At 41.4% G+C, this 25,594-nt stretch overlaps 1 protein-coding gene and 1 long non-coding RNA gene across 2 annotated transcripts in view; one reads left to right on the top strand and one right to left on the bottom strand.

The window, feature by feature from the left end:
• CCDC146 (coiled-coil domain containing 146) overlaps window positions 1–25,594 on the top strand; it is a 126,974-nt gene that overhangs the window by 81,267 nt on the left and 20,113 nt on the right. Inside the window, exons 7-9 of the mRNA XM_017668398.3 lie at window positions 1,052–1,125; window positions 1,851–2,078; window positions 2,746–2,932. Of these exons, the coding sequence (XP_017523887.2) occupies window positions 1,052–1,125; window positions 1,851–2,078; window positions 2,746–2,932 (489 nt within the window). The remainder of the gene's footprint in view (window positions 1–1,051; window positions 1,126–1,850; window positions 2,079–2,745; window positions 2,933–25,594) is intronic.
• Window positions 1–25,594, bottom strand: part of LOC140849934 (uncharacterized) — a 62,137-nt gene that overhangs the window by 27,899 nt on the left and 8,644 nt on the right. The gene's annotated exons all lie outside the window — the stretch shown is intronic.

Raw genomic sequence — 25,594 nt, 5'->3', positions numbered from 1 at the left:
GGCCTCTCTAGACCTCACCAAGCATTTTTCAATATTAGAAATGACTGTCACAAACACAGTCACTTCCTTGATAAGCAACAAAATGTCCTGGCCACTTGTGTTAATTTTTATTATTTCATCTTTGTCTGTTTAGTCCACTCCATTTCCCTCACCATGAAAGTGATAAAGATTTTATGTATTTGCATGTTAGATGAGTAAAATTCATTTTATTTTGAAAACTGTGTAATAACTCTCAAAACAATTTAAATAACCTAGAGTTATTTTAAGAACAACATCTGAGACTCATTGGCTTCACAGGCAATTCCGATATACTTTGGCCTGTTTTCCTTAAGAGTCTTGGAGCAGTCAGCTAAGACGTATCCAGCTGCTACCCAGAAAACAGGAACTGAGCAGAGATGGATTTCCCTGGAACCCAGTGAGGCTAAAGCTTCAGGCTCCTCATTTGCATGAACCTCTTCTAAGACCCTGCCCCTAATTTAGCATTTGTAATTTTTTTCCCTTTTTGTTAAAGAGGGCCCCCCCAAACTGTACAAGTTTCAGCCTCACAAAACTTGTATCTGCCCCAGGGCTGAGCAAGATCCCTGGAGGCTGTTCCCTGCAGAGGCCGGGGATGGGGTCGGGGGTGGGCGGGCTGTTAAACCACCACACAGTCATTGGTTACAGCCTGCTGCCCTCCTCCCTCTGCCCCTCACTCCCCTGCAAGGCAGCTCTGCTTAGCCAGTGGCAATCCTATTGAGAGGAGGACAAGCAAGAGCTGTTGGCCGCCAACCCCTGTAACCTCTGAAGAATGAGTGTAATTCTGTAAAGGGAATCTGGGCAGAGCATTAACAGTATTACACTCAGTTATCTCCTCTTTAAAATAGTAACAACCATTACTATCTTATATGGTCATTATGACTATTAAAGGGGATAATTAAAGCACCCTGCATAGCACAAGACGGTAAGACTTCTACACATCGTAGTCCTTTCCTCTCTCCTATTTAATTTGTTGGTCTTAACTGCTTCTGGTCCAAGACTACATAATTTAACTATGGTTCCATTTCTTTACTAGGAAGAAGTGGTCCACCATCAAGCCCTTCCTGTACAAATTGGAAAAGAGACAGAAAAAACAACACGCAAAAAAGTGTATGATTTGATATTTTTAATCCCTCCCAGCCCACTCTCTGCCAAGTTACCACCAAACACATCAAATTACTATTATAGTGTTAGAAATATCTGCATTGGCCCTGTGTAGGTTGTGTATAAAAATCCATTAAAAGAAAGTAGTGCAGCATATTTTTATCATTCATAACACTATCTATGTCTTAATTTTGGGACAATATTCTTTCCACTTTGTAAACTGTCTCGTTATGGAGAATTCCAGTTGGCTTCAACAGAGCCACGGAAGGGATGAATTGGTAGAACTGAGTGGAATATAGTGGTGTTAGCCAGTCAGAAGTCTGACGCCCAAGGGAGAGTATCTCTTCACTTTGCCACCTACTCATGTGTGCAACACCCCCAAACATTGAGAGTAGATTTGGAGGCAGAAATCACTGAGGAAATTCGCAAGATTTAGAGGAACCATAAAAGGATAATGATAAGTGAAGATACAAAAATTCTGGAGAAACAGTATGACTGATTTTAAGAGAAGAGGGAAAAAAGAAGCTGGTACTGATAATGGTTCTCAAAGCCAAACCCACCGGCACCAAAGCTGAGGAATTCAAATCAGTTCAGGGAGGCTGGTCAGGATGAGGGTAGAATCCCAGCATACAGTTAGTTCAAAATAAGGCAAAAAACGTGTGTGTTTGTGTGTGTGTGTGTGTGTATCTGTATACGCATGTGTATGTATGTATGTGTGTGTCCCCCCACAGGGAAATGGAAAAGAAAAAAATGGTCTTGGAAGATGAACTCAAAGAGCTAAATGATTCCCTAAAGAAAGTTGAAACCAAAATTAATGCCGTAATGGAAGAGAAGGAGGATGTAATAAAAGACGTTGAAGGCAAACGAGCCTTACTTGAAATCAAAGAACGAGAATATAACCAATTGGTTAAGCTATTGGAACTAACGAGAGAGAATGAAGCAACTTCCCAGACTGAAAGGTTAGTTATACTTACGTGTGAGTGTGTGTGTGTGTGTGTCATCTAAATGTTTCTTGGACTTCTGAAGATTCAAAACATAATCTCAAACAGATTTACACTGATGAACATTTTTACAGAATTTTTAGTTGATTTCTGCCTTAATAAAAAAATATTATTAAATAAAGCGTTTTGAAATATTTTCTCCTTTATTCAGTTTTCCTCAATTTCTTGTGACCAAATCATAAGGATATAATCTGTTGTATTTTTGTAAATTTCTGAAACGTGCTTCTGGAAAATTTTATCACTAGAGTGTCCAACAGTTGAGGGACTTTTCCTACAAATGAGTGGTATTTCTGAGGTAATCATGACTTTTTACTAATGGCAGTAATTTCGTGGTGTGATTCCCTGGAAGAGTGTTAATCCCTACTTTTAAGTAAAATTTCAGGTAACCGGGAGCCTCTGTCTCTGCTAATCTTCTATTTCATCTGGGTTTTTTTTTTATAAGACTATGACTTCAAATGATACTTGCAAACAAAGTTGCTTTTGGCATTATTAAAAATTTGATTCTACCATGAGAATGATTCTATCATAAGAATCCTTCTATGAATATGCTAAGAATGTGATCTTGAAAAACATGAAGGACAGTTGATAACTAACCACTTTCATTTTCTCTTTTTACCTGGAACAGAGGGATCTTGGATCTCAATTTACGGAACTGTCTCATTGACAAGCAGAACTACCATGATGAACTTTCTCAGAAGCAACGAGAGAAAGAACGAGATTTTCGAAATTTAAAGAAGATGGAGCTCCTCCTGAAAGTGTCCTGGGATGCACTCACGCACACTCAAGCGCTGCACCAAAGGCTCCTGTTAGAGGTGGGTGCGGTACACCACTCCCTGATTTTTAAGCTCACTGACATCTTTCTGAAGTAAAATTATTTTCAGAAGTTGTTTTTGCTATCAATAGAGAAAACACTGAGCTTTCTCTAGGAAAAGAAAATGAGAAAAAGGTAATTTAAAAATATATCAAACCTACTATGGGGGTTATGTCCTGTCATGTGTTTCAATCTTTTTGCTAAACCAAGATTAGGGCATCAGCCTGGCCAGGGAAAGGAAGCCATTCGGTTCTGAAAGAGCCAAGGGCGGATTTCGGCTCTATTGCCTCTCTCTTGCCTCTCAGGGGGGAGCTCCCTGTGCTAATCCCCAAGCGATGCTGAAAGGCAGTGGGTCCTAGAGAGGCTGCATCCCCTTGCTTCCTTTGGTGAAAAAGAGATCAGTCTCTGAAATGAAATGGCTGGGCGTATAGAAACCATACCCACTCTCTTCAGGACTGTCATGCTCCATGATTTATGGAGGTCATGACCTCTGAAATTTAAGCAGAAGCTTCCAACTGTGGTAGATTCTGACAGGCCAACTTTACCAAGGTGTGAAAATAATTGGTCAGGGTTATGAGTGTAACAAATGACTAGGTCTTAATCTTGCTCTCAGATGGACTTGTGGACTTTAAAAAAATACCTCAATGGAGCAAAATGTGTTTCTTACATTTTTGCAAATCAGAGCAGTTAACTTATGTTTCTAATATACTTCCAATATTTTTGTACAGTTCCAGCCGGTAGATTGAATCTTTTATCTATAATCTCTTTAATTTAATAAATGCTTTTTGCGTTAAGAAGTTTATTTTGTCTGATATAAGTACAGTATCAGTTATACTAGCTTTTTTGGATTGGTTTTGCATGGTGTTTCCTTTTCCATCCATTTATTTTCATTTTTCTCTGTCCTTATTTAGGGGTGTCTTTTTTTTTTCCTTTGAACTTTAATTATAGATATTTGTAACACTATTACAGAACAACTTCAATGTATTATTTCAATTCTATATAACAGCAGTTCCATGAATCATGTCCAGATTTTCCCATCTTGTTTCAAGGAATTCTCAATTTTTAAATATTTTATTAATATTTTATTGAGTATTAACCATTGTAACATTTAAGAATGTCAACATTTTTCATTAAAATATCATTGATATACAATCTTATGAAGGTTTCACATGAGTAACATTGTGATTACTACATTCCCCCTATTATCAAGTCCCCACCACCCCTATTACAGTCACTGTCCATCAGCATAGTAAGATGCCATAGAGTCACTACTTGTCTTCTCTGTGCTATACGGCATTCCCCGTGCATACCTCCCTACATTATGTGTGCTAATCATAATACCCCTTAATCCCTTATCCCTCCCTTCCCATCCATCCTTCCCAGTCCCTTTTCCTTTGGTAACCATTAGTTCATTCTTGGATTCAGTGAGTCTGCTGCTGTTTTGTTCCTTCAGTTTTGCTTTGTTGTTATACTCCACAGATGAGTGAAATCATTTGGTACTTGGCTTTGTCCACCTGCCTAATTTCACTAGGCATAATACCCTCTAGCTCTACCCATGTTGTTGCAAATGATAGGATGTTTTCTTCTTATGGCTGAATAATATTCCATTGTGTATATGTACCACATCTTCTTTATCCATTCATCTACTGATGGACACTTAGATTCCTTCCATGTCTTGGTTATTGTAAATAGAGCTGCAATAAGCATAGGAGTACATATGTCTTTTTGAATTTGTGATCTTGTTTTCTTAGGGTAAATTCCTAGGAGTGGAATTCCTGGGTCAAGTGGTATTTCTGTTTTTAGTTTTCTGAGGAACCTCAATACTGCTTTCCACAATGGTTGAACTAATTTACATTCCCACCAGCAGTGTAGGAGGGTTCCCCTTTCTCCGCATCCTCACCAGCATTTGTTGTTGCTTGTCTGTTGAATGTTGACCATCCTAACTGGTGTGAGGAGATATCTCATTGTGGTTTTAATTTGCATTTCCCTGATGATTAATGATGTGGAGCATCTTTTCATGTGCCTCTTGGTCATCTGAATTTCTTCTTTGGAGAAGTGTCTGTTCAGATTCTCTGCTCATTTTTTAATCGGGTTCTTTGCTTTTTGAGTGTTGAGACATGTTAGCTCTATATATATATTTTTTATGTCAGCCCCTTATTGGATATGTCAGTTATGAATATATTTTCCCATACTGTAGAATGCCTTTTTATTCTACTGATGGTGTCCTTTGCTGTACAGAATCTTTTTAATTTGATGTATGCCCATTTGTTCATTTTTGCTTTTGTTTCCCTTGCCCAAGGACATGCATTCAGAAACAAGTTGCTCTTGTTTAAATTCAAGAGAGTTTTGCCTATGTTTTCTTCAAAGAGTTTTATGGTTACATGTCATACATTCTGGTCTGTGGTCCATTTTGAGTTTACTTTTGTGTATGGAGTTAGACAGTAATCCAGTTTCATTCTCTTACATATAGCTGTTCAGTTTTGCCAACACCAGTTGTTGAAGAGGCTATCATTTCCCCATTGTATATCCATACCTCCTTTATCATATATTAATTGGCCATATTATGTATGGGTTTATATCTGGACTCTCTATTCTATTCCATTTATCTATGGTTCTGTTCTTGTGCCAGTACCAAATTGTTTTGATTACTGTGGCTTTGTAGTAGAGCTTGAAGTGGGGTGGAGTGTATTCCCCCCCCCTACTTCATTCTTCCTACTAAGGATTTTTGGGTATTTGGGGTCTTTTGTGATTAAATATGAATTTTAAAACTGTTTGTTCTAGTTCATTGAAGAATCCTGTTGCTATTTTGATAGGCATTGCATTGAATCTGTAGATAGCTTTAGGCAGGATAGCTATTTTGACAATATTAATTCTTCCTACTAATGAGCAAGGGATATATTTCTATTTATTAGAGTCTTCTTTAATTTCTCTCAAGAGTGTCATGTAGTTTTCAGGATATAGGTCTTTCACTTCCTTTGTTAGATTTATTCCTAGGTATTTTATTCTTTTTGATTCAACTGTGAATGGAATTGTTTTCCTGACTTCTCTTTCTGCTAGTTCATTGTTAGTATATAGGAATGCAACATACTTCTGCATATTAATTTTGTATCCTGCAACTTTCCTGAATTCAGATATTAGTTCTAGTAGTTTGGAGTGGATTCTCTAGGGTTTTTTTAGATACAATATCATGTTATCTGCAAACAGTGAGTTTAACTGTTACCTACTAATCTGGATGCCTTTTATTTCTTTGTGTTCTCTGATTGCTGTGACTAGGACCTCCAGAACTATGTTGAATAAAAGTGGGGAGAGTGGGCATCCTTGTCTTGTTCCCAATCTTAGAGGAAAAGCTTTCAGCTTTTCACTGTTAAGTATGATGTTGGCTGTGGGTTTGTCATATATGGCCTTTATTATGTTGAGGTACTTGCCCTCTATACCCATTTTGTTAAGAGCTTTTATCATGAATGGATGTTGAATTTTGTCAAATGCTTTTTCAGCATCTATGAAGATAATCATGTGATTTTTGTCCTTCTTTTTGTTGATGTAATGGATGATGTTGATAGATTTTCAAATATTGTACCATCCTTGCATCCCTGGAATAAATCCCACTTGATCATGATCTATGATCTTTTTTATGTATTTTTAATTCAATTTGTTAATATTTTGTTGAGTTTTTTTGCATCTATGTTCATCAGAGATATTGGTCTGCAATTTTCTTCTTTTGTGGTGTCTTTGCCTGGTTTTAGTATTAGAGCGATGTTGGCCTCATAGAATGAGTTTGGAAGTATTTCCTCCTCTTCTACTTTTTGTAAAACTTTATGGCAGATAGGTATTAGGTCTTCTCTAAATGTCTGAGAAAATTCAGTGGTGAAGTCATCTGGTCCAGATGATTTGTTCTTGGGTAGTTTTTTCATTACTGATTCAATTTCATTGCTGATAATTGGTCTGTTGAGATTTTCTGTTTCTTCCTGGGTCAGTCTTGAAAGGTTGTATTTTTCTAGAAAGTTCTCCATTTCTTCTAGATTACCAATTTCTTAACATATAATTTTTCATAGTGTTCTCTAATAATTCCTTGTATTTCATTGGTGTTCGTAGTGATTTTTCCTTTCTCATTTCTGATTCTGTTTATGTATGTAGACTCTCTTTTTTTCTTGTCTGGCTAGGGATTTATCTATTTTGTTAATTTTCTCAATAAACAAGCTCTTGGCTTCATTAATTCTTTCTATTGTTTTATTCTTCTCATTTTTATTTATTTAATTTATTTCTTCTCTCATCTTTATTATGTCCCTCCTTCTACTAAGTTTGGGCCTCATTTGTTCTTGTCTTTCCATTTTCATTAATTGTGAATTTAGACTATTCATTTGGGTTTGTTCTTCCTTATTTAGATAGGCCTGAATTGCTATATACTTTCTTCTTAAACTTCGTTCACTGCATCCCACAGAAGTTGCTGTGTTGAGCTGTTGTTTTCATTTTTCTCCATATATTGCTTGATCTCTTGTTTTAATTTGGTCATTGATCCATTGGTTATTTAGGAGCATGTTGTTAAGCCTCTGTGTATTTGTGGGCCTTTTTGTTTTCTTTGCACAATTTATTTCTAGTTTCATATCTTTGTGATCTGAGAAGTTGGTCAGTACAAATTCAATCTTTTTTAATTTACTGAGGCTCTTTTTGTGGCCTACTATGTGATCTATTCTGGAAAATGTTCCATGTGCACTTGACAAGAATGTGTATCCTATTGCTTTTGGATGGAGTGTTCTGTACATGTGTGTTAGGTCCATCTGCTCTAATACTTTGTTCAGTACCTCTGCCTCCGTATTTTCTGTCTGGTTACCTGTCCTTTGGAGTGAGTGGTGTGTTGAAGTCTCCTAAAATGAATGCATTGCATTCTACTTCCCCCTTTAATCCTGTTAGTATTTGTTGCACATATTTGGGTGCTCCTATGTTGTGTGTGTAGATATTTATAATGGTTATACCCTCTTGTTGGACTGACCCCTTTATCATTACATAATGCCCTTCTTTTTCTCTTGTTACTTTCTTTGTTTTGAAGTCCATTTTATCTGATACAAGTATTGCAACTCCTGCTTTTTTCTCCCTATTGTTTGCATGAAATATCTTTTTCCATCCCTTCACTTCTCATCTGTGTATGTCTCTGGGTTTAAGTGAGTCTCTTGTAGGCAGCATATAGATGGGTCTTGCTTTTTGTATCCATTCTGTAACTCTATGTCTTTTGATTGGTGCATTTAATCCATTGATATTTAGGGTGATTATCGATAGGTATGTACTTATTGCCATTGCAGGCCTTGGATTCATGGTTACCGAAGGTTCAAGGGCAGCTTCTTTACTATCTAACAGTCTAACTTAACTCACTTATTATGCTACTATATATACAATGTGAATATTCTTTTTTTTCCTCCCATCTTTTCCTTCCTCCTCCACTCTTTATTTGTTGGGTGCCATATTCTGTACTCTCTGTGTATCCTTTGACTGACTTTGTGGGTAGCTGATATAATTTTGCATTTGGTTAGTAATAAACTGATCTGCTTCCTTTACTGTGGTTTTATTTTCTCTGGTGACACCTATTTATCCTTAGGATGACTTCCATCTAGAACAGTCCCTTCAATACACTGAGAGATCATTTGTGGGAGGTAAATTCCCTCAACTTTTGCTTACTTGGAAATTGTTTAAACTCTCCTTCTAATTTAAATGATAATCTTGCTGGGTAGACTATTCTTAGTTTGAGGCCCTTCTGTTTCATTGCATTGAATATATCATGTCACTCCCTTCTGGCCTATAAGGTTTTTGTTGAGAAGTCTGATGATAGCCTGATGTTTTTTCCTTTGTAGGTGATCTTTTTTCTCTCTCTGGCTGCTTTTAGTACTCTGTACTTGTCCTTGATCTTTGCCATTTTAATTATTATACGTCTTGATGTTGTCTTCCTTGGGTCCCTTGTGTTCGGAGATATGTGCACTTCCATGGCCTGAGAGAGTATTTCATCATCCAGGTTGGGGAAGTTTTCAGCAATTACCTCCTCAAAGACACTTTCTATCCCTTTTTTCTCTCTCTTCCTCTTCCAGCACCCCTAGAGTATGAATATTGCTCCATTTAGATTGGTCACTCGGTTCTTTTAATATTCTTTTATTCCTAGAGATCCTTTTTTGTCTCTCTGCCTCAGCTTCTTTGTATTCCTGTTCTCTAATTTCAATTCCATTTACCATATCCTCTACCTCATCTAATCTGCTTTTAAATTCCTCCATTGTATGGTTCATTTCAGCTACTGTATTTTTCAAAGTGTCTATCTCTCTCTTGAATTCATTTCTTAGGTCTTGAATATTTTTCTGTAGCTCCATTAGCATACTTGTGATTTTTATTTTGAATTATTTTCAGGATGATTGGTGATTTCAGTTTCACTGAGCCCTCTTTCTGGTGTTTGAGGGATTTTGGATTGAACAAAGTTCTTCTGCCTTTTCATAATCCTGGAGCGATGACAGGGATCACAGGCAAGCAGTGCCAATGCCTACCTGAAGGAGATAGCTCTTTCATGCTTCCCAGCTGCCCTGCCTGCCTCCACTATCAGGGCCAGTTAGTGGTGGGTGAAGGGAGCAGCCTCTGTGTTAAGCCCCTAAGCTGCCATAGGCAGGGCTGCCCTCCTGCTGGCCTGGAGCAATGGCCAGGTCACAGACAAGCCACACAGGTGCCTTCAAGGTGGACAGAGGTCTTTCCTGCTTCCTGGCTGCAGTGCCTACCTCTGCTGTCAGGGTCAGTACAAGCACAGGGAGCATCTTCTGCATTAAGACCCTATAGCTGCAGTAGGTGGGGCTGCCCTCTGGCTGGCCTGGCATGACGGCGGGGGTTGCAGGAGAGTGGCACCAGTGCCTGCCGAGAGGACAGAGCTTTTCCTGCTTCCTGGCCTCAGTGCCTTCCTCCCCTATCAGGACCAATTAGTGCATGCACAAGGAGCAGCCCTGCATTAAGCCCCTGTAGTTGCTGTAGGCAGAGCTGCCTCTGGCTGGCCTGGAGCCATGGCAGGGTAGCAGTTTTGCACATAGGTGCCAGTTGGAAGAAGTGGCAGGCTTCTTATCACGGTGGGGACCTTGGGGCTGTGTTGCCTGCCAGGGGGATGGAGGGCCTTAAGCTCCTGAAAGTTCCCAACCTGCTGGGATGACTGTGCTGGGACAATATTGTCCACCTGTTCCTTCTCCTGAGCAGTAAGCTCTGTGTAATCCTTGTCCCTTTAGCAGCCCTTTCACTGTTGGGAAGTCTTTCAAAGCACCTGCCTTTCTTTTGTCCCAGAGCAGCTGTTTGTGGGAACTTGTTCTCCATAAGCAGCTGAAATCTCTGCCTCTGACTTGGCTTTTCAACCCCTCTAATCTCCAGAGCACCATGCAATATGGGTTTTTGTTCCCAGAGTAAATCTCCAGAGCTGAGTATTTAGCAGTCCTGGGCTTTTACTTCCTCCCCACTCTGTTTCTCTTCCTCCTGCTGGTGAGCTGGGGTGGGGGGAGTGCTCAGGTCCCACTGGCTCATAGTTTGTTATTTTACCCTTTTCCATGAGCTGTTTTCTTTTCCCAGATGAAGACTGGCTGGTGCAATCTTATTTCTGGTCACTTTTTTAGGATTAGTTGTATTTGCTGTATTTTTGTAATACATGTTTAGGGAGGAGATTTCTGCCTCACTTCTCATGCTGCCATCTTTTTTCAAGAATCGTTAGGGGTGTCTTTTATATGCAGCAGATACTTTTAATATCTGGTCTGAAAAATTTCTGCCTTCTAACTCTTATATTTGTTATGAAAACATTCAGTCTAACTATGAATACTCTTGGGTTTATCTACACCATGTTACCATTGCTTTCTCTTTGATCCATCTGTTTGTTCCACTTTCTCTCCTATCTTTATTTTGGATCAGTTAAAAAGATGAATTATTCTATTTTTATTATCTATTCTGTTTTCTCCATGTTTGATATGTGTTAGTCTTCCATTCTCTTTTCCATTTTTTGGGTGGTTACCCCAAAGATTACATCACCCTTGACTTACTAGAGTTCAGTTTCAATTAATACTTTTACTACTTCCCAAGTAATGCTGGTACCTCTGAAGACTTTAGCTTATAGTGAGATTTACAGTAAACAACAGGTATATTTGTTCCAAGTATTGGTGGGATGATAGATGAGATAAGCAGGAGGCTCTTAAAACCAGCAAGTGTTGCCTGTATTGATAAAGACAATTTGCTTATTGACCAAATAACTGTAAGAGTCCTTTAAACAATAATAAGATTAAAAATATAATTGCATTTAATAATCTATTTTGGTTATTCCAGTAGTAAGTAAAGTTAGTCTGTTAAATACATTTCTAATGCTGAATCAACAAATAATTCCCCTTAAAAGTGAAGAGGAAGGTAACCTAAATAAAAGTAGTAACTTGTCACTTAGAAAAACACCTCTTAGTAATCTCAAGAACAGTTATACATTGGTAAAAGACATAAGATCTGTTCTAAAAGATGACACATACTAAACAGAAGTTTATCTCTACCAGAAAATCTAAATTAAGTAAATAGAAGAGACACATAAACATAATTTTTTTATATTTCTACTTCCACTTAATGTATAACATATTGCAATGGACCATGGTTCCTGCCATAAAAGGCAGGAAAAAAATGGATAAAAGTAAACCTCATATATTTTTTAAAGACATATGAGAGTTGTGGAAAGTAAATTCCACAAAGGCATAAGCACTTCCAAGGTAAACAGAGATGGGTAGTCTTTTTCCTCCCTGGGGCATTGGCCAAGTCTGGGCATGTGCAGGTGGGCCTGCCTTCAGGAGAGACTTTGTTGGAGTCAAGCAAAAGCAACAGGGCTTTTGAAGCCCATGTGGGTTAGTAGGGTTAGTAGGATAAACAGAATGTGGAGGATTTTTTCATTGAAAACATCACACTGTCATGTAGTAATATAACACATTACCTCTGTATTTAATTGTGACTTCTACTGATTAACAGTGGCACTGAAAAGAAAGAAAACCACAGATCTACACTTTAATACAATCCCCTCAGTGTCTCTAGGGTTCTTTCCTAACATTCACTGTCATGTAAGGGTTGGAATGTATGAGTCTCTAAGATTATTCTCTTTCTGAACATAAAACCAGGCCCAGACTGCAACAATAAAATCCTCTAACCAAGGAAAGGACACTTTCTGTATGTACAGGCTGAGCAGAGTCATCAATCCCAAGGGAGCAGGCTACATGCATACTACTTAGCAGTCCCAGGGGAGGCCACCAAGGAAAACACAACCCAGTCAAGCACTGGATGGAAGAATACTTGACTTACATAGAGAAGACAGAGCAAGATCAGCTTCAACAGGGGACACTGTGCCCTGTGGCTAGTGGGTCTCTCCTGGCAGCCAACTCAGGAAAACTGGCCTATGCTCACTCCTGTCACGCTGCAGTAGAAGGAAGCCCGACCCCTCTTGTGGAGTCTGCAAAACTGAAAGCTGGGGGTGTGCCTGACAGCCACTGATACACATGCCTATGCAGAACAAAGGAATACTCACTGTGCCTGAATCATGGAAAGATATTCTCACACAAGGTGAAAAGCCCAACACAAGCTGTATGGGCTCTTTATCTCTTGAAAGGAAGTGTTTCAGGCCCAAAGCCCAGTCTTATGTGGTCAAGTCAGGGTGGAAAGAGAACATGCAGGAGACTGCCCTTCCCAACAGTAGTACAGTTATCCTTTATTTGGAGTCTTGTACAAGTTTCATCTCTCTTCCTCTGATTTAGAAGTGGTTCTGCATTTCTCTCTCTTCAGGACTCATTTCCCATGTTCAAAGCAATTGTGACAACATACTATATTGTAGAGACCATCAGCTTGAGTCAGGTGGAGTCAGGTTTAAATACTAGATCCTTTGAACTCCTTCTACTGTTAGGCTTTTCCAAAACTTTGAACTGGGATTATTGCAAGAAATAAAAATTATTACAATTGTGAAACTGAGTGGTACCAAGAATCAAATGTTGCTTTCCTTCCTTTATACATATGAAATTTTTCAAAGGCTAAAGAAAATTTTATAGTTAAGTTAAGACTAGGGGTATGGCTTTCATCCCTATGGAGATGTTTGCAGCTCAACCTCAGTGCTCTCTCAGCACCAGCCCTGCATCATCTGAATGACTGTAGCTGCCCACCTGCTGTTCTCCCTCCATTCTGTTCCTTCCATGTACAATCTAGCCTCCATTTTGCTACCAAGTTGATTATTAAGTACACTTGCATGTGTTCCTCTCCCACTCAAGGTATTCAATGTTCCTTATTTTACATAATCAAAGAATGAAAAAACTGAGTGGAGTCATAAAGATCATATGGTCTAAGGAGGGCAAATAAGCTTCATTTCAGGCACCAGCTCCCTTCACTTGGTGGTAGCTTCTTGCAGTGGCAATGTCACAAAGGATTCTGAAGCTCAGCACTGGCTTATCAACTCTGTGGTTGATTAGTGATGTCTGCTTCAGGTATAGTTAGGTAAATGGCAGCACATGTGCCATGCATTTCCTATTCCTAATCCAGTCTTATGCCTTTAGCTGATTCTATTGGTATATCTTCATACTCTAAGTAATATGCTTATAATGCTGTTCCTTGAGTTTTCAGTTTTAGATCTGACTTTTTCACTTCTCACTGTAAAAGATAAGGATTAAGCTTTCTTTATACTCCTGTTCAACACAGACATTTTCTTGTGCCTCCATAGACTGAATAGTCTAATGCCATAATTTTGCTAGTTCAAAATTTGATGTTTACATTATTTGAGTATGTAAAGGTTATTCACACCTTAGTCATATATTCTACAGTTAACTTTGTCCTTTCTTACCAAATTTTGTGTTCCCAGGAATTTATAAACATCTCACTTTTCAATCTATAGTTTTCTGTGTACTTATCATTAGTTCAATTCCAAAATTTCTCATTGTATAAATTTCCTGTCAGCATGTTAAAACATATCTGGCAGTCTATTCATTTAATCTGCTTGAAGAAATCACTTCGGAGATTTGTCAATGACCTCTAGCCAAACACCACTAAGAACACAACTGTAGTGAATGAGTTGCATTTATTACTCATTGCAGCAAGGGAGAACATACACCATGGAAAACAAAAGAGTATCTTAATAAAGAATATTAGTAAGAACTTGTAAATATATTAATTATATTGGGGCTTGTGTTATAGTTTTCAGGATGTTTAGGGAAATGGGACTTTGCCCTGAATTTGGAGGTCATCGGAAAGTCAGGATAAAGCAGGACAAAGTCAGGCTGAGTATCTTAATAAATCTTAGCTAGAAAGAGAAAAGACTATATTGAGGCTAAAATTATAATTAGTAAGGAATGCTGTGATATGGGAATATGTGGTATTTTGTGGCTTAGACAATGTTTCTGTTTTTGTCTATGATCAAACACAAACACAGAGTACTTTTGCAGAGCATTGGACTGCAGAGTAGTTTTGTTTTGTTTTTTTGTCTATGATCATAAAATGGTTTTGTCTGATGGTGATTTTCTGTGAAGTTATTTGTATCCAGTAGGAGAACCACAAGGCCCAGCTGTGAGTGCCATGTCAGCTCCTGGATGTCAGGGGCTGATTTTTTCTTTCTTAGCTTTCTGATCTGTTACAAACTGGTCCCATTTCTTTATATGTTTACTCCCAGCTTGGAAATCTTAGGAGCCCTGTTCCAGCACCTTGGTGATTCCCTTTACCTCTCTTCTATGTTAGATCCCCTATTTAATGGATTTCTTCTACTTCTCACTCTTAGCTTACTCTCTTTTTGTGAGAGTAGAGTACCTTCTAGCAGCATCCTGAGAAAAGGTGAATGGAAAGTAAATTTTTAAGACCTTTTGTGTCAGAACACCTTGCATGTCAGAAAATATTTTATCCTTACATTAGCCTCATAGAGAGATAGTAATTTGACTGGATATGAAATTATAGATTAGAAATCATTTTCCCATAATGAAGGCATTGATCAATTGTCTTTTAGCTTTTGGAGTTACAATGAAACTTGTATCATTATGAATCTTGACCCTTTGTTTGAAACCAGTTTTGCTTTTTTTTTTCAGGGTCTTTTTGTTTGTTTTTGCTTTTCACTTTTTTAGTATTTTTGCTTTTGGGTTTTTTTCATGCTGGAAGCTTGAAGGATTTTTTACTTACCTTCAGAATTTTTAAATTTCACAATGATATTCCCACTTACGGGTCTCCATTTTTATCCACTGAGCTGGACACTTAGTGGGCTCTTTGTATATGGTAACTTTTATCTTTCAGTTCTGAGTAACTGTCTTGAATAATTTCTTTAATGCTAGCCACTCTATTTTCTTGTTCCCTTTTTGAGGCTCCTATTATCCAGATGTTAGACCCTCTAAAACAGTCTTCTAATTCCTTGCCTTTTTTCCCTTATTTTCCCTTCTTTTCTTTTTTGGACTTGCTGCAAGGGAGATTTCCTCAACTTTTCCTTTTAACACTTTAATCTAATCTTTCACTCACTGTCATATTTTAATTTTTTTCTCTGAATGTTTCTCTTTTATAGTATCCTTATTCTTACTTCACATCTTCTCTTTCTCACTGAGATACTGATAGTTTATTTCTTTCCTATCTCTACATAGAGTTTATTTTCTTCAAATTACATTTTCCTGGATTTGGCTTTTGTTCTCTCATTTGTTTGTTTTTGTTTCTTTCTTTTTAAGAACATTCCTCAACTATCTGGTGATTCGTAACTATCTGCTTATATTTAAGAGTGGGTTATTACAAAGCTAATTGGATACTGTTTCTGATGATGAGGCTTGCCACTATAGATTGATCTGGCTTGGCACAAATATATAAGGAATGGCCTTAAACCAAAGGCTCACACAGTAGAAGGCTCACACATTGTTCATATTTTAATAAGTAAAATCTATTTATATTGGGACATTTTTCATTATTAAGGTCATAATATAGCTCTCAAAGAACATAAGACTAACAAAAATAAAAATGTACTAAAATCCTCTTCCTTCATTGATTTCAAGGGGAAAAAGATCTATGTTTTTGTCTTAGTACAGTTTCAATGAGAGACTAACTTCCTCTTTGACCCTGTAGCTTATAATAGCCTGGCCACAGTCCCATGCTGGCTGGCAGTACTTGAAAACAGGAGTGGGTCAGGTCAGTCACTCCCACCTGAGTGAACACTTCAGGCTTGCAGGAAATCCAAAAAGGGAAGAGATAAAAGGTAAGCATGAAGGGCTCCAGCTAGTCTTCAGAACTCGTTTCCCCCTAGAGAGAGTTGTTTGTTTCTCCTGTAGCCTTTCACTGTAGAAACTGTCCTAGAAGTTCAAAGCATAGACCTCATGAAAGTTTGAAATATTTTCGAAAAATATCAAAGCCTTAAAGAAACTGAGGTTCACTAATATCAAATAATTGGGATGTTTACAGCAACAGAGGTATGCTATTTCCTTACTCTTAGGAAAGTTACTGATGTCTGTTCATGATTGAAAATGTATGGAAAAACAGACACCAAACTATTAACAGCGACTCCTGGTGAGTAGCATTGGAAGTACAGGCAGGGAGCCGAATGTTTTTAATTGCTTACTTTGAACACTTTTAAATTATTTGTTTGGGTACAATAAACATATTATTTTGACACTCTATTAAAACCAAAAAAGACTAAAAAAAATAAGCTTACAAATCCTGATACATGCGAGTTAGGGCACAAATTTAATGGTATCTCAAGTCAGCCCACTATCAGAACAAAATTACAATTTGATTGCAAGAAGTAGCAGAATTAGGTTTTCAATTTGGTTGCAAGAAGTAACAGAATCTCAATTACAGAGGATTAACTAAATAAGGGGTTGTTTTTTATTCACTTAATAAAAAGTCCAGAGGTAGGCACACTAGTTTCACGTAATGAAAAGCCCAGGATCCTCTTAGATACTTTTTCTGTCATCCTTAATGGCACTTTTCTCCAAGGTCACAAGATGGCCATTCCACCTTCAGGCATAAGATGGCATAGAAGTAAGGAAAGTGCAGAAAGCAAAAGGTATATGGCAGCTGACTTGGCTGACTCTGTTTTTTTAACAGAAAAGCAGTCACTTTCCCAAGAGCCCTATCCAGCAGACTTCCACTTATATTTCATGGCCTGTGCTGGCTCACAGGGTCACCCCCAGATGCAGAGGAGTCAGGACTCCTAGATATACTGCAGCTATGAACAAACCTGGGGTTCTGTTAGTAAAGTCAGAGTGGAGAGTGGCTATTGGCTAGGCAGCCAGTGGGCTCTGCTACCAATGGCTCACATTGTTACCTCTTCGGCAGATCAAGCATATTTAATTCCTTCCCGAGAGTAGAGGGTTGGGTTTATGGAGAATTGCAAACAGTGTTGGAAAAGCAGGTAGCCAAAGTCAAAAATTAGTACAATTAATTGCAGTGTTGTTTATAACTCAAAACACTGGAAACAACCTAAATGTCTGAGACGTGAACCAGGAAAATTTGTCAGGAGTCTTTAGTTGACAGAGTAGCTGTGAGTGTGCTCTCCTCTTCTGGAAAACCTTGTAAGCTTCCTTGGTCCCAGGTAGCGTTCATGTACAGAGTTGCCAACACTTATGAACGAAGCACTTGGAGCAGCTGATTCCTGGGCACCTCTGGCTGAGAAGCAGACAGAGACCAGGATGCTTGCTGGACTTCTCTGTCCAGGAAGATTTAACTCCATGTTTTCAGAAGGAGAAATCAAACTCTTCCTTGCTGACTTAACTCTTCCATGAAATCGTTCCTGATGATTCAAGTCTAACTGAGCTCTCCTGTTTCTGATCTGCTGTAGCAATTATCTGCTCATCAAAATCACAAATTCTGTATCTTGCCATCTGGATTTCACAAAACCATGTCTTATTTTCCTAAATCCAGTGCATACTTCTCAACAGCTGTCTCTCTTAGGAGAGGCCCTGGGAGGCAGGACATCACTGGGCCTCTGAGACACACACAGTGCTGTGAAGATGCACAGGTTCATGGATGCTGAGGCATTCAAAGACACACTTCCACTACTTTAAAAGAGCAGCATGAACCTCAGAAGGATCATCCTATTAGATGACCTTTAAATCTCTAAACACTAGGAGCCTGCCTCTTGGGACAAATTTTGGCCAATATTCTACCTTGGCACCTAAAGTGTGTGCTGTCACAGCAGGAAATGTCACTGCATCAGATTGGAGTCATGCACTTTTGGTATAAAGGTCCAACTCTAAAACTGCCCTAAGTCAAGTATTCTGTCAGGTAGAATCCTGTGTCCCTGGATGGGATTTCCCAGGCAGCCGCCATGTGTCCTCCTCCCCTCTGCACTCTTCTCTATTACACAAGAATCTGACAAGCTCATTCCTAATAAGGCAGCAAAGACTGATAGAATGAGATGTTGCTCTCTCCCCTGGAACTACTTTAACAGAGGGCAGAAGCACAGGTCAGTACAACGGAAACAGAATGGAATCTCAGGTATCAACAAAGAAAGTTAAGAGGCTTTTCTTTTGTTTTAGAACTTTCCAGCTACTCATCAAACTACTACATAAGAATAGCCAACTATTTTCACTCTTATTAATAAATAGCTCCTATTTTTTTCTTTAATCTATGGACTATATAAATAAATTCACGTTTTATAAGTACAATAAATATCATTTGAATATGCATGTTTCCAAAGTTCTGAGTTGTGAGTTAGAGAGGCAGTGAAATACAATGTTTGGCTCTAAACATCTGGGTTTGTACCTACATCATTGAGGCAAGTTGCTGAAATGTCAGTTCCTCATTCTCCTCATCTGTAAAACTGGAGATAATATTACCTAGTTCGTGAAGTTATTATGAGGATAAATATGACCATACACATGCGTGCTTAAAATCTTGCCTGACACATAATCAATGCTCTATAAATGTTAGCAGCTATTATTAGTAAGACTTATTTTATTCCCAGTGAATAATAAGAGTATTTGCAGCTGCTGAACTATAGATTTCTGGCAGGTATTCATATTTTAGTTTACCATGTCTTTATAGAGAATATTCAGCATAACAGGCAGTGCTGTAAGATTGAGAATTATAATTTCCCCACTGAAAGGAAAGGCGCGACACACAACAGCAATTCACCAGAGAGTTCCGCTTTATTAGGGAAAGGTACTGGGTTATATAGGAAGGGGCATAGGGTGATTGTGGTGTTACTTCTACGGGGCTGGTGGCTGTTGGGTAGGTGCTGGGATTGGGAGGGGGGCGAGAGGTGATTGGGCTTCAGGTGGCGCCGGCGGGAACCGAGGACCCCGAAAAGAAGCCGGAAGTTTGCCATCTTACTGGTGGGGACCCTTCATTCCTCCCTTTCTCCTCTATGGGTTTGTGGACGTTGCTTTCTCTCTGACTGCTTCCTGCTGAACAGGGGCGGAGAAGGGAGTGAGGGTTTGAGGATTGGGAGGAAAGGGTTGATAGGACTCCCCACAGTAAGGATGAGTAGATGTGGACTTCTTCAGGTTGGAAATCAATGAAGGTTCCCTGTAACCATAGGTTGAGGACCTGTTGATTCCAATGGTGCCAAGAGGATATGGGTGTCAGGAGCCAGGCGTCTGCGGCCATTGTTTCCAGGAACAGTTTCCAGCGGAGAGAGGGGTCCATGTCAGCATGTGGTGAGGAGGTCACGTGAGGGTGAGGGGTCTTCTGTGGCCAGAAGCTGGTAGTTCCTGAGTAAAAGCTGGTTGAAAGCTTGATTAGAGATTTTTCCGACTTGGGATTTGATGAACTTTATTATACAGGGTAAGAAGAGACAGACGAGAAGAATGACTATTATGGGGCCTGCAATGGGCCAGAGCCAGGTGAGGAGGGGGTTTGTTAGTATTGAAGAGAATGGGTTGGAATTGGAAGCAGAGTGGAGGCTGGAGGCAAGGTCAGTGAGTTTGGTGATGTCAGTTTCTACAATGCCGGATTCGTTGATGTAATAGCAGCACTCTTCCTGGAGGAAGACGCAGGTGCCGCCCTTCTCGGCTGTAAACAGATCTAGGGCCCGCCGGTTTTGAAGGGTGACTTTAGCTAGCAAAGTGACCTGTCTTTGGAGAGAGGCTAGGGAATCGGCAGTGGATGTCAGGGCTCCCTCAAGTTTGGTGTCGAGATCTCTAACTGCCCATAGAGAGTGACCCAAGGCTCCTCCTGAAAACCCCACCCCAATGGCTGAGGTGATTAAAGAGATACCGACCATGATGGGAAGGAAAGCAGCCCTTTTTGTGCACGAGTGCAAGGGAGGTTGGAGCTCAAGGAATTCTGCCATGCTGTAAAGTGTAAGCTGTGGGATTAGGGTGACGAGAATGCAGGGTGTATCGGAGTTGAGAGGTAGTGAGTTGAAAAGGCTGCCATTACACCAAAAGAAGTGTCCCGGTTGTGTAAAAGTCTTAGAGCCGGAGGTAGGGGTGTAGATAGAGAGGCAGTGAAGTGCACTGGAGGGGGGTGGAGTTGGGCCTACACAGTGGTGGATGGTGAGATTATCTGGGTATTCTGGTTCCCATAGGGGTATGTCTGCCAGGGGACGGAGGGGTTGTCCTTCTGCATGGAAGGAGTAGTTGGAAATATTGAGGGGCACGGTGGCCAGCAGTGGGCGCTGTAGTGATGCGCACAAGAAACAATTGGCGGTGTTGAGGGTGTGGTTGAGAAAGATGGTGGTGTCTTGAATGAGCTGTAACCAAGAGTAGGAGGAATAAGAAGATGAAGAGGTGCCATCAAGAGTTTGGATAATGACTTTCTCGGAATGTCTGATATCTGATGCAACTTGAGAGATCTGGGAGCGAGAGGGAACATACTCTCGAGAGATATGAAGGGTACCATGGGGGGTCGAGGACCCCTTGTAGTAAACTGAGGCTGTTACTCCAGCAGCCCATCGAGAGTCCCAAGGATCTGGGATTGATAAGGAGAATGAGCCGTTGGGATATTTCATGAAACGGTTGGAGGAGTAATACTGTGGGTACTGGAAGTCACCCATGTAGTGAATGGTGCAAGACCAGTAGGGGCATCCCCCGTAGGTGTCTTGCCATCGCCTGCAATAGGCTTGTCTTTGGTCATAGAGGAAGCAGAGGTAGGGAGAATAAAGGTAGCTGTAAATGAATACTTTGGTGGAAGGAGGAAAGTGGAGGTACAAAGGCTCAGAGCAGCCTTTCAGAGGGCAGTCTGATGTGGCAATGAGGGCAGTAACTTTTGTTTGATGCTGTGTGTAAGTCTGCTTGACTTTGAATCGCCATACAAAGGAGGGTGGGGTGGCAGGGAAGACAATAGGAATGAGGGAAAAAAGCGAGAGAGCAGTAAAGGAGGAAAAAGTCATGATTCAGGTATGGATGGCAAAGGGGGTGCACGGGAGATGCGGAGCTTCAAGGGATCAGAGGGATGAGGCATGGTAGAGTAGACAGCGTCTTGGGCTGTATCCAAAGGACTCTGGATTGTGACTGATGGGTCTTGGGTGTCCAGAGAAGGTGGGTCTTGGGTATTTGGTTTCAACCTGGAGATATGAATCCAAGGGGTGACAGAGTTATCAGGCAGTGAGAGCTTGGTGGCCGAGGGGGTGCAGAGAATAACTGGGTGTGGACCTTCCCATTTCGGGGTGAGAGAGGGCTGATCCTCTGGTGGCTTATAAAACACTAGTTGGCCGGGCTGTAAAACAGGAGGATTTTGGGAGGCGGATGGATCAGGAAGGAGCCAATCCTGATATTTCCACAATTCAGTGCGGAGGAGAGAGAGTAGTGGAAGGGCTATATTGGGAGGAATTGGTCCTTTGTGGGAAGGGAGCCCCGGGGGTAGAATCGGGCGGCCGTACATGATCTCAAAGGGTGACAAGAAGGAAGGTTTCTTTGGGAGGGCTCGAATGCGGAGTAGAGCTAAGGGAAGTAAGCGAACCCAGTCAAGGTGTAGTTCTAGAGATAGTTTGGTCAGGATGTCTTTTAGAGTCCTATTGGCTCTTTCTACTTTTCCTGAAGCTTGTGGTCAATAAGGACAATGTAAATGCCAGGGGAGCAAGAGTGACTTGGAGAGGTTCTGGATAATTTGGGCAGTGAACTCAGGGCCGTTATCTGATTGGAGGGAAATGGGCATCCCGAACCTAGGAAAGATCTGGGTGAGGAGGATAGAGGCAACTACGGATGCTCATTTGTTAGTGGTGGGGAAAGCTTCGACCCATCCTGAAAATGTATCTACTAGCATGAGTAGGTATCTGGTACGTCGTACAGGGGGCATGTTAGTGAAGTCTATTTGCCAATCTGCAGTGGGGACATTACCCCTTGCTTGATGAGCCGGGAAGGGTCGGGCTTTGAGGGCGGTATTAGGGTTAGTGGGTTGGCAGATGGTGCACTTGCAGTTGATTTGGTTAAGTAGGGTTTTGTCTTCAGGAGAGAGAGGAAAAAAAGATTGTAAAAAATGGATCAAGGATTGGGGGCTGGGATGGAACAGGTCATGTAAGAGGCGGAAGAGAGACTCTTTGTCCTGAGAGCAGAGGGCGTCTTGTGATAAGGCTAAAACTGCAAGGGCAGACGGATTGTTGTCTGGTGCGTTTTCTGATAGGGCAACTGACCGGGCTACTCTGTCGGCCTTGTTGTTACCTCTTGCAATGGGGGAGTCATCTTTTTGATGTGATTTGCAGTGGACTATGCCTAGTCGGTGTGGGAGTTGTGAAGCCTCTAGAAGTTTAGTAATTAAGGCTGAATTAGTTATGGAATTCCCTTTTGTGGTGAGGAGGCCTCGTTCTTTCCATACTGCCGCGTGGGACAAGAGAATGTGGAATACGTACTTGGAGTCAGTGTACAATGTGAGAGACGTGTCCCAGGCCAGAGTGCAAGCTCTGGTGGCTGCAATGAGTTCAGCCTGCTGATTGGTTGTACCAGGGGGTAGGGCTCGTGCTTCAATGACATCTTCGAGGGAGACTACTGCATATCCTGAGTAGTGGAAGCCCTCATGTTTAAAGGAGGACCCATCAGTAAACCAGATGAGGTCGGAGTGTGAGAGGGCTCCTTCGGAGATCGTGGAGTGGCACAGAAGGAAGTTGTGAAGGGCTTCCAGGCAATCATGCGAGGGAGTATGAGGAGAGTAGGGCAGAGGAAGAAGAGTGGCCGGATTCAGGGGAGGGCAGGGGAGGAAAGAAATGTTTGGATTTGGAGGAAAGAGGACAGTAAGGTCAGGAGTCTGGAGGGAGGGAGAGTCTGTAAACTTTTGTAGGTTAAGAGATCTTTTAGGTGATGTGGGGACAGAATGGTAAGGGGCGCTCCGAATGTTAGTTTATGAGCTTCTTTCTTCAAGAGCTGTCCAGTGGCTAATGCCCGTAGGCAGGGGGCCCATCCCCGAACTGTGGGGTCTAATTGCTTGGAGAGATAAGCTACTGGGGCAAAGGATGGGCCATAATATTGGCCTAGGACTCCTAGAGCTTGACTGGACCTCTCATGAATGTATAATGAGAAGGGTTTTGACAAATCAGGGAGATGGAGAGCTGGAGCTTCTACAAGGGCTTGACGGAGCTTAATGAAGGAGTGTCGGGGTGAGGATGATAATGGTTCTTCAGGGGGGCCCTTGCTGAGGTCGTATAGGGGTCTTGCCAACAGGGAGAAGTTAGGGATCCACGCTCTAAAATACCCATCCAAGCCTAGAAAGGAAAGGATTTCTGTCTTGGTTTTGGGAACGGGCAGGTCAGAGAGGAGTCGTTTTCTGTCTAAGGTAATGGACTTTCTTTGTTGAGACAGAAGGAATCCAAGGTAAGTGACAGAAGGGGAAGAGATTTGAGCTTTGACAGGGGATACTCGGTAACCTCTGGAAGCTAGAAGGTTAAGTAGAGACGCAGTGTCAAGTTGAGACTGTTCCCATGAGGGACTGCAGAGCAGAAGATCATCTACATATTGTAATAAAGTGGACTCGGGGTGATCATGGTGAAACTGTTTGAGGTCTTGAGCTAGGACTTGTCCAAAAATATGGGGACTATCTCGAAAGCCTTGTGGTAAAACTGTCCAAGTAAGTTGTACAGAATGTCTGGTGTATGGGTCCGTCCAGGTGAAGGCAAAAAAATCTTGGGAGGAGGGGTCTAGAGGGATAGAAAAAAATGCGTCCTTGAGATCTAGGACTGAGAAGTGGGATGCGGAAGCAGGGATCTGCGATAAAAGGGTGTATGGATTTGGAACTAAGGGATGGATAGGGACAACGGCTATGTTGATGAGGCGAAGGTCTTGGACAAGGTGGAAAGATCCGTTGTTTTTTTTAACAGCTAATATGGGGGTATTAAATGGGGAGTGAGTGGGTCTGAGGTAGTTTTTGTTTAAGAGATCTTGAATGATGGGTCGGAGGCCTATGAGGGCTGAAGTGGTTAGGGGGTATTGGGCCTGACAGATATACTGAGAGGGGTCACGTAATTTGATAGAGGCAGGGGGACATAGGGCCATGGAGGGGCTTGTAATGTCCCAAACTTTGGGATTTACAGGGTGTATAAGGGCAGAACCGGAGCTTTCATTGGGTAGAGGGGGGTTGTCGGCTATGAGGGCCATCAGAAAGGGAGTACTGGGGGCTGTGGGATTGGATATAGTTATGGAAACGTGGAGGAGGGAAAGGATGTCCCGTCCTAGTAAAGGGATGGGACACTGGGGCATAACTAGGAAGGAGTGGGAGAAAGGTATGGGACTGTCTAGGATTGTGCATAAAAGGGGGGGGGTTTTAATGGGAAAATCTGTTTACCTCCTACCCCGACTATAGGAGTAATGGCTGGTGTGGTAGGGCCCCGGTATTCTCGCAAGACTGAGAAGGTGGCTCCTGTATCTAGGAGGAAGGAGATGGGGCAACTGTCTACTGTTAAAGTAACCCTGGGCTCCTGTTTGGTGATGGAAATGGTCGGGCGAGAAGCCCCCGGGCCCCATCAATCTTCTTCTGCCAGCCCCACTACGGTGGGCTTAGGATGGGGGTTGTTCGTCCAGCCTCCCCTTCGGGTGGTTGGGCAATCAGACCCCCAGTGGCCCTTTTTGTGGCATCTGGGGCATGGGGTGTTAGGAGATCTGGGGGAGGGGCACGCCCTTGACCAATGTCCCTCTTTTCCGCACTTGAAACAAGCTCCTGGGGGGGGCTTGTCTGTAGAGGGGCGCCCAGGTTGTGGTTTTATCAGCTGGGCCAACATCTGGAAATTGGCCTGATCAGCTTTTTGTTTACGGCGTTCTTTCTCCTCCTCCCGGTTATGGAAGACTTTAAAGGCCACTGTTAGGATCTCAGTCTGTGGGGTAGTGGGGCCCTGTTCTAACTTTTTGAGTTTAGCTTTAATGTCGGGGTAGCTTTGAGCTAGGAAGTATGTCATAAGGACCTGTCTTCCTTCAGGTGTTTCTGGGTCCAGGCTGGTATACTGTAATAGGGCTTGAGTGAGTCTATCTAAGAACTCGGAGGGGGTTTTGTCTCTCTTTTGAATTATGTCTTGGAGCTTTTGAAAATTGACTACTTTACGAGCTGCCTTTTTTAGACCTGCTATTAAGCAGGAGGCAAAAATATCTCGAGAGTGGAGACCCACGGCGGTGTTATAATCCCAGTGTGGGTCTTGTTCGGGGACAGCAGTGGGACCAGGGGGACAGGTGGGGTCAGTCCTATGGGTTTCGGTAGCATGCGTTTGGGCGAAGTCCCAAGCTCGTCTACACTCCTCAGGGAGGAGAGTATTGGCCAGGAGCATGAAAATGTCATGATGCGTGAGGCTGTAAGACTGGAGGGTCCA

Source organism: Manis javanica, chromosome 6 (genome assembly GCF_040802235.1).
Source record: "Manis javanica isolate MJ-LG chromosome 6, MJ_LKY, whole genome shotgun sequence".
In the NCBI taxonomy this organism is placed as follows: Eukaryota; Metazoa; Chordata; class Mammalia; order Pholidota; family Manidae; genus Manis; species Manis javanica.
The sequence above is the reverse complement of the archived record's forward strand: the minus strand, read 5'-3'. Positions and strand labels throughout refer to the sequence as shown.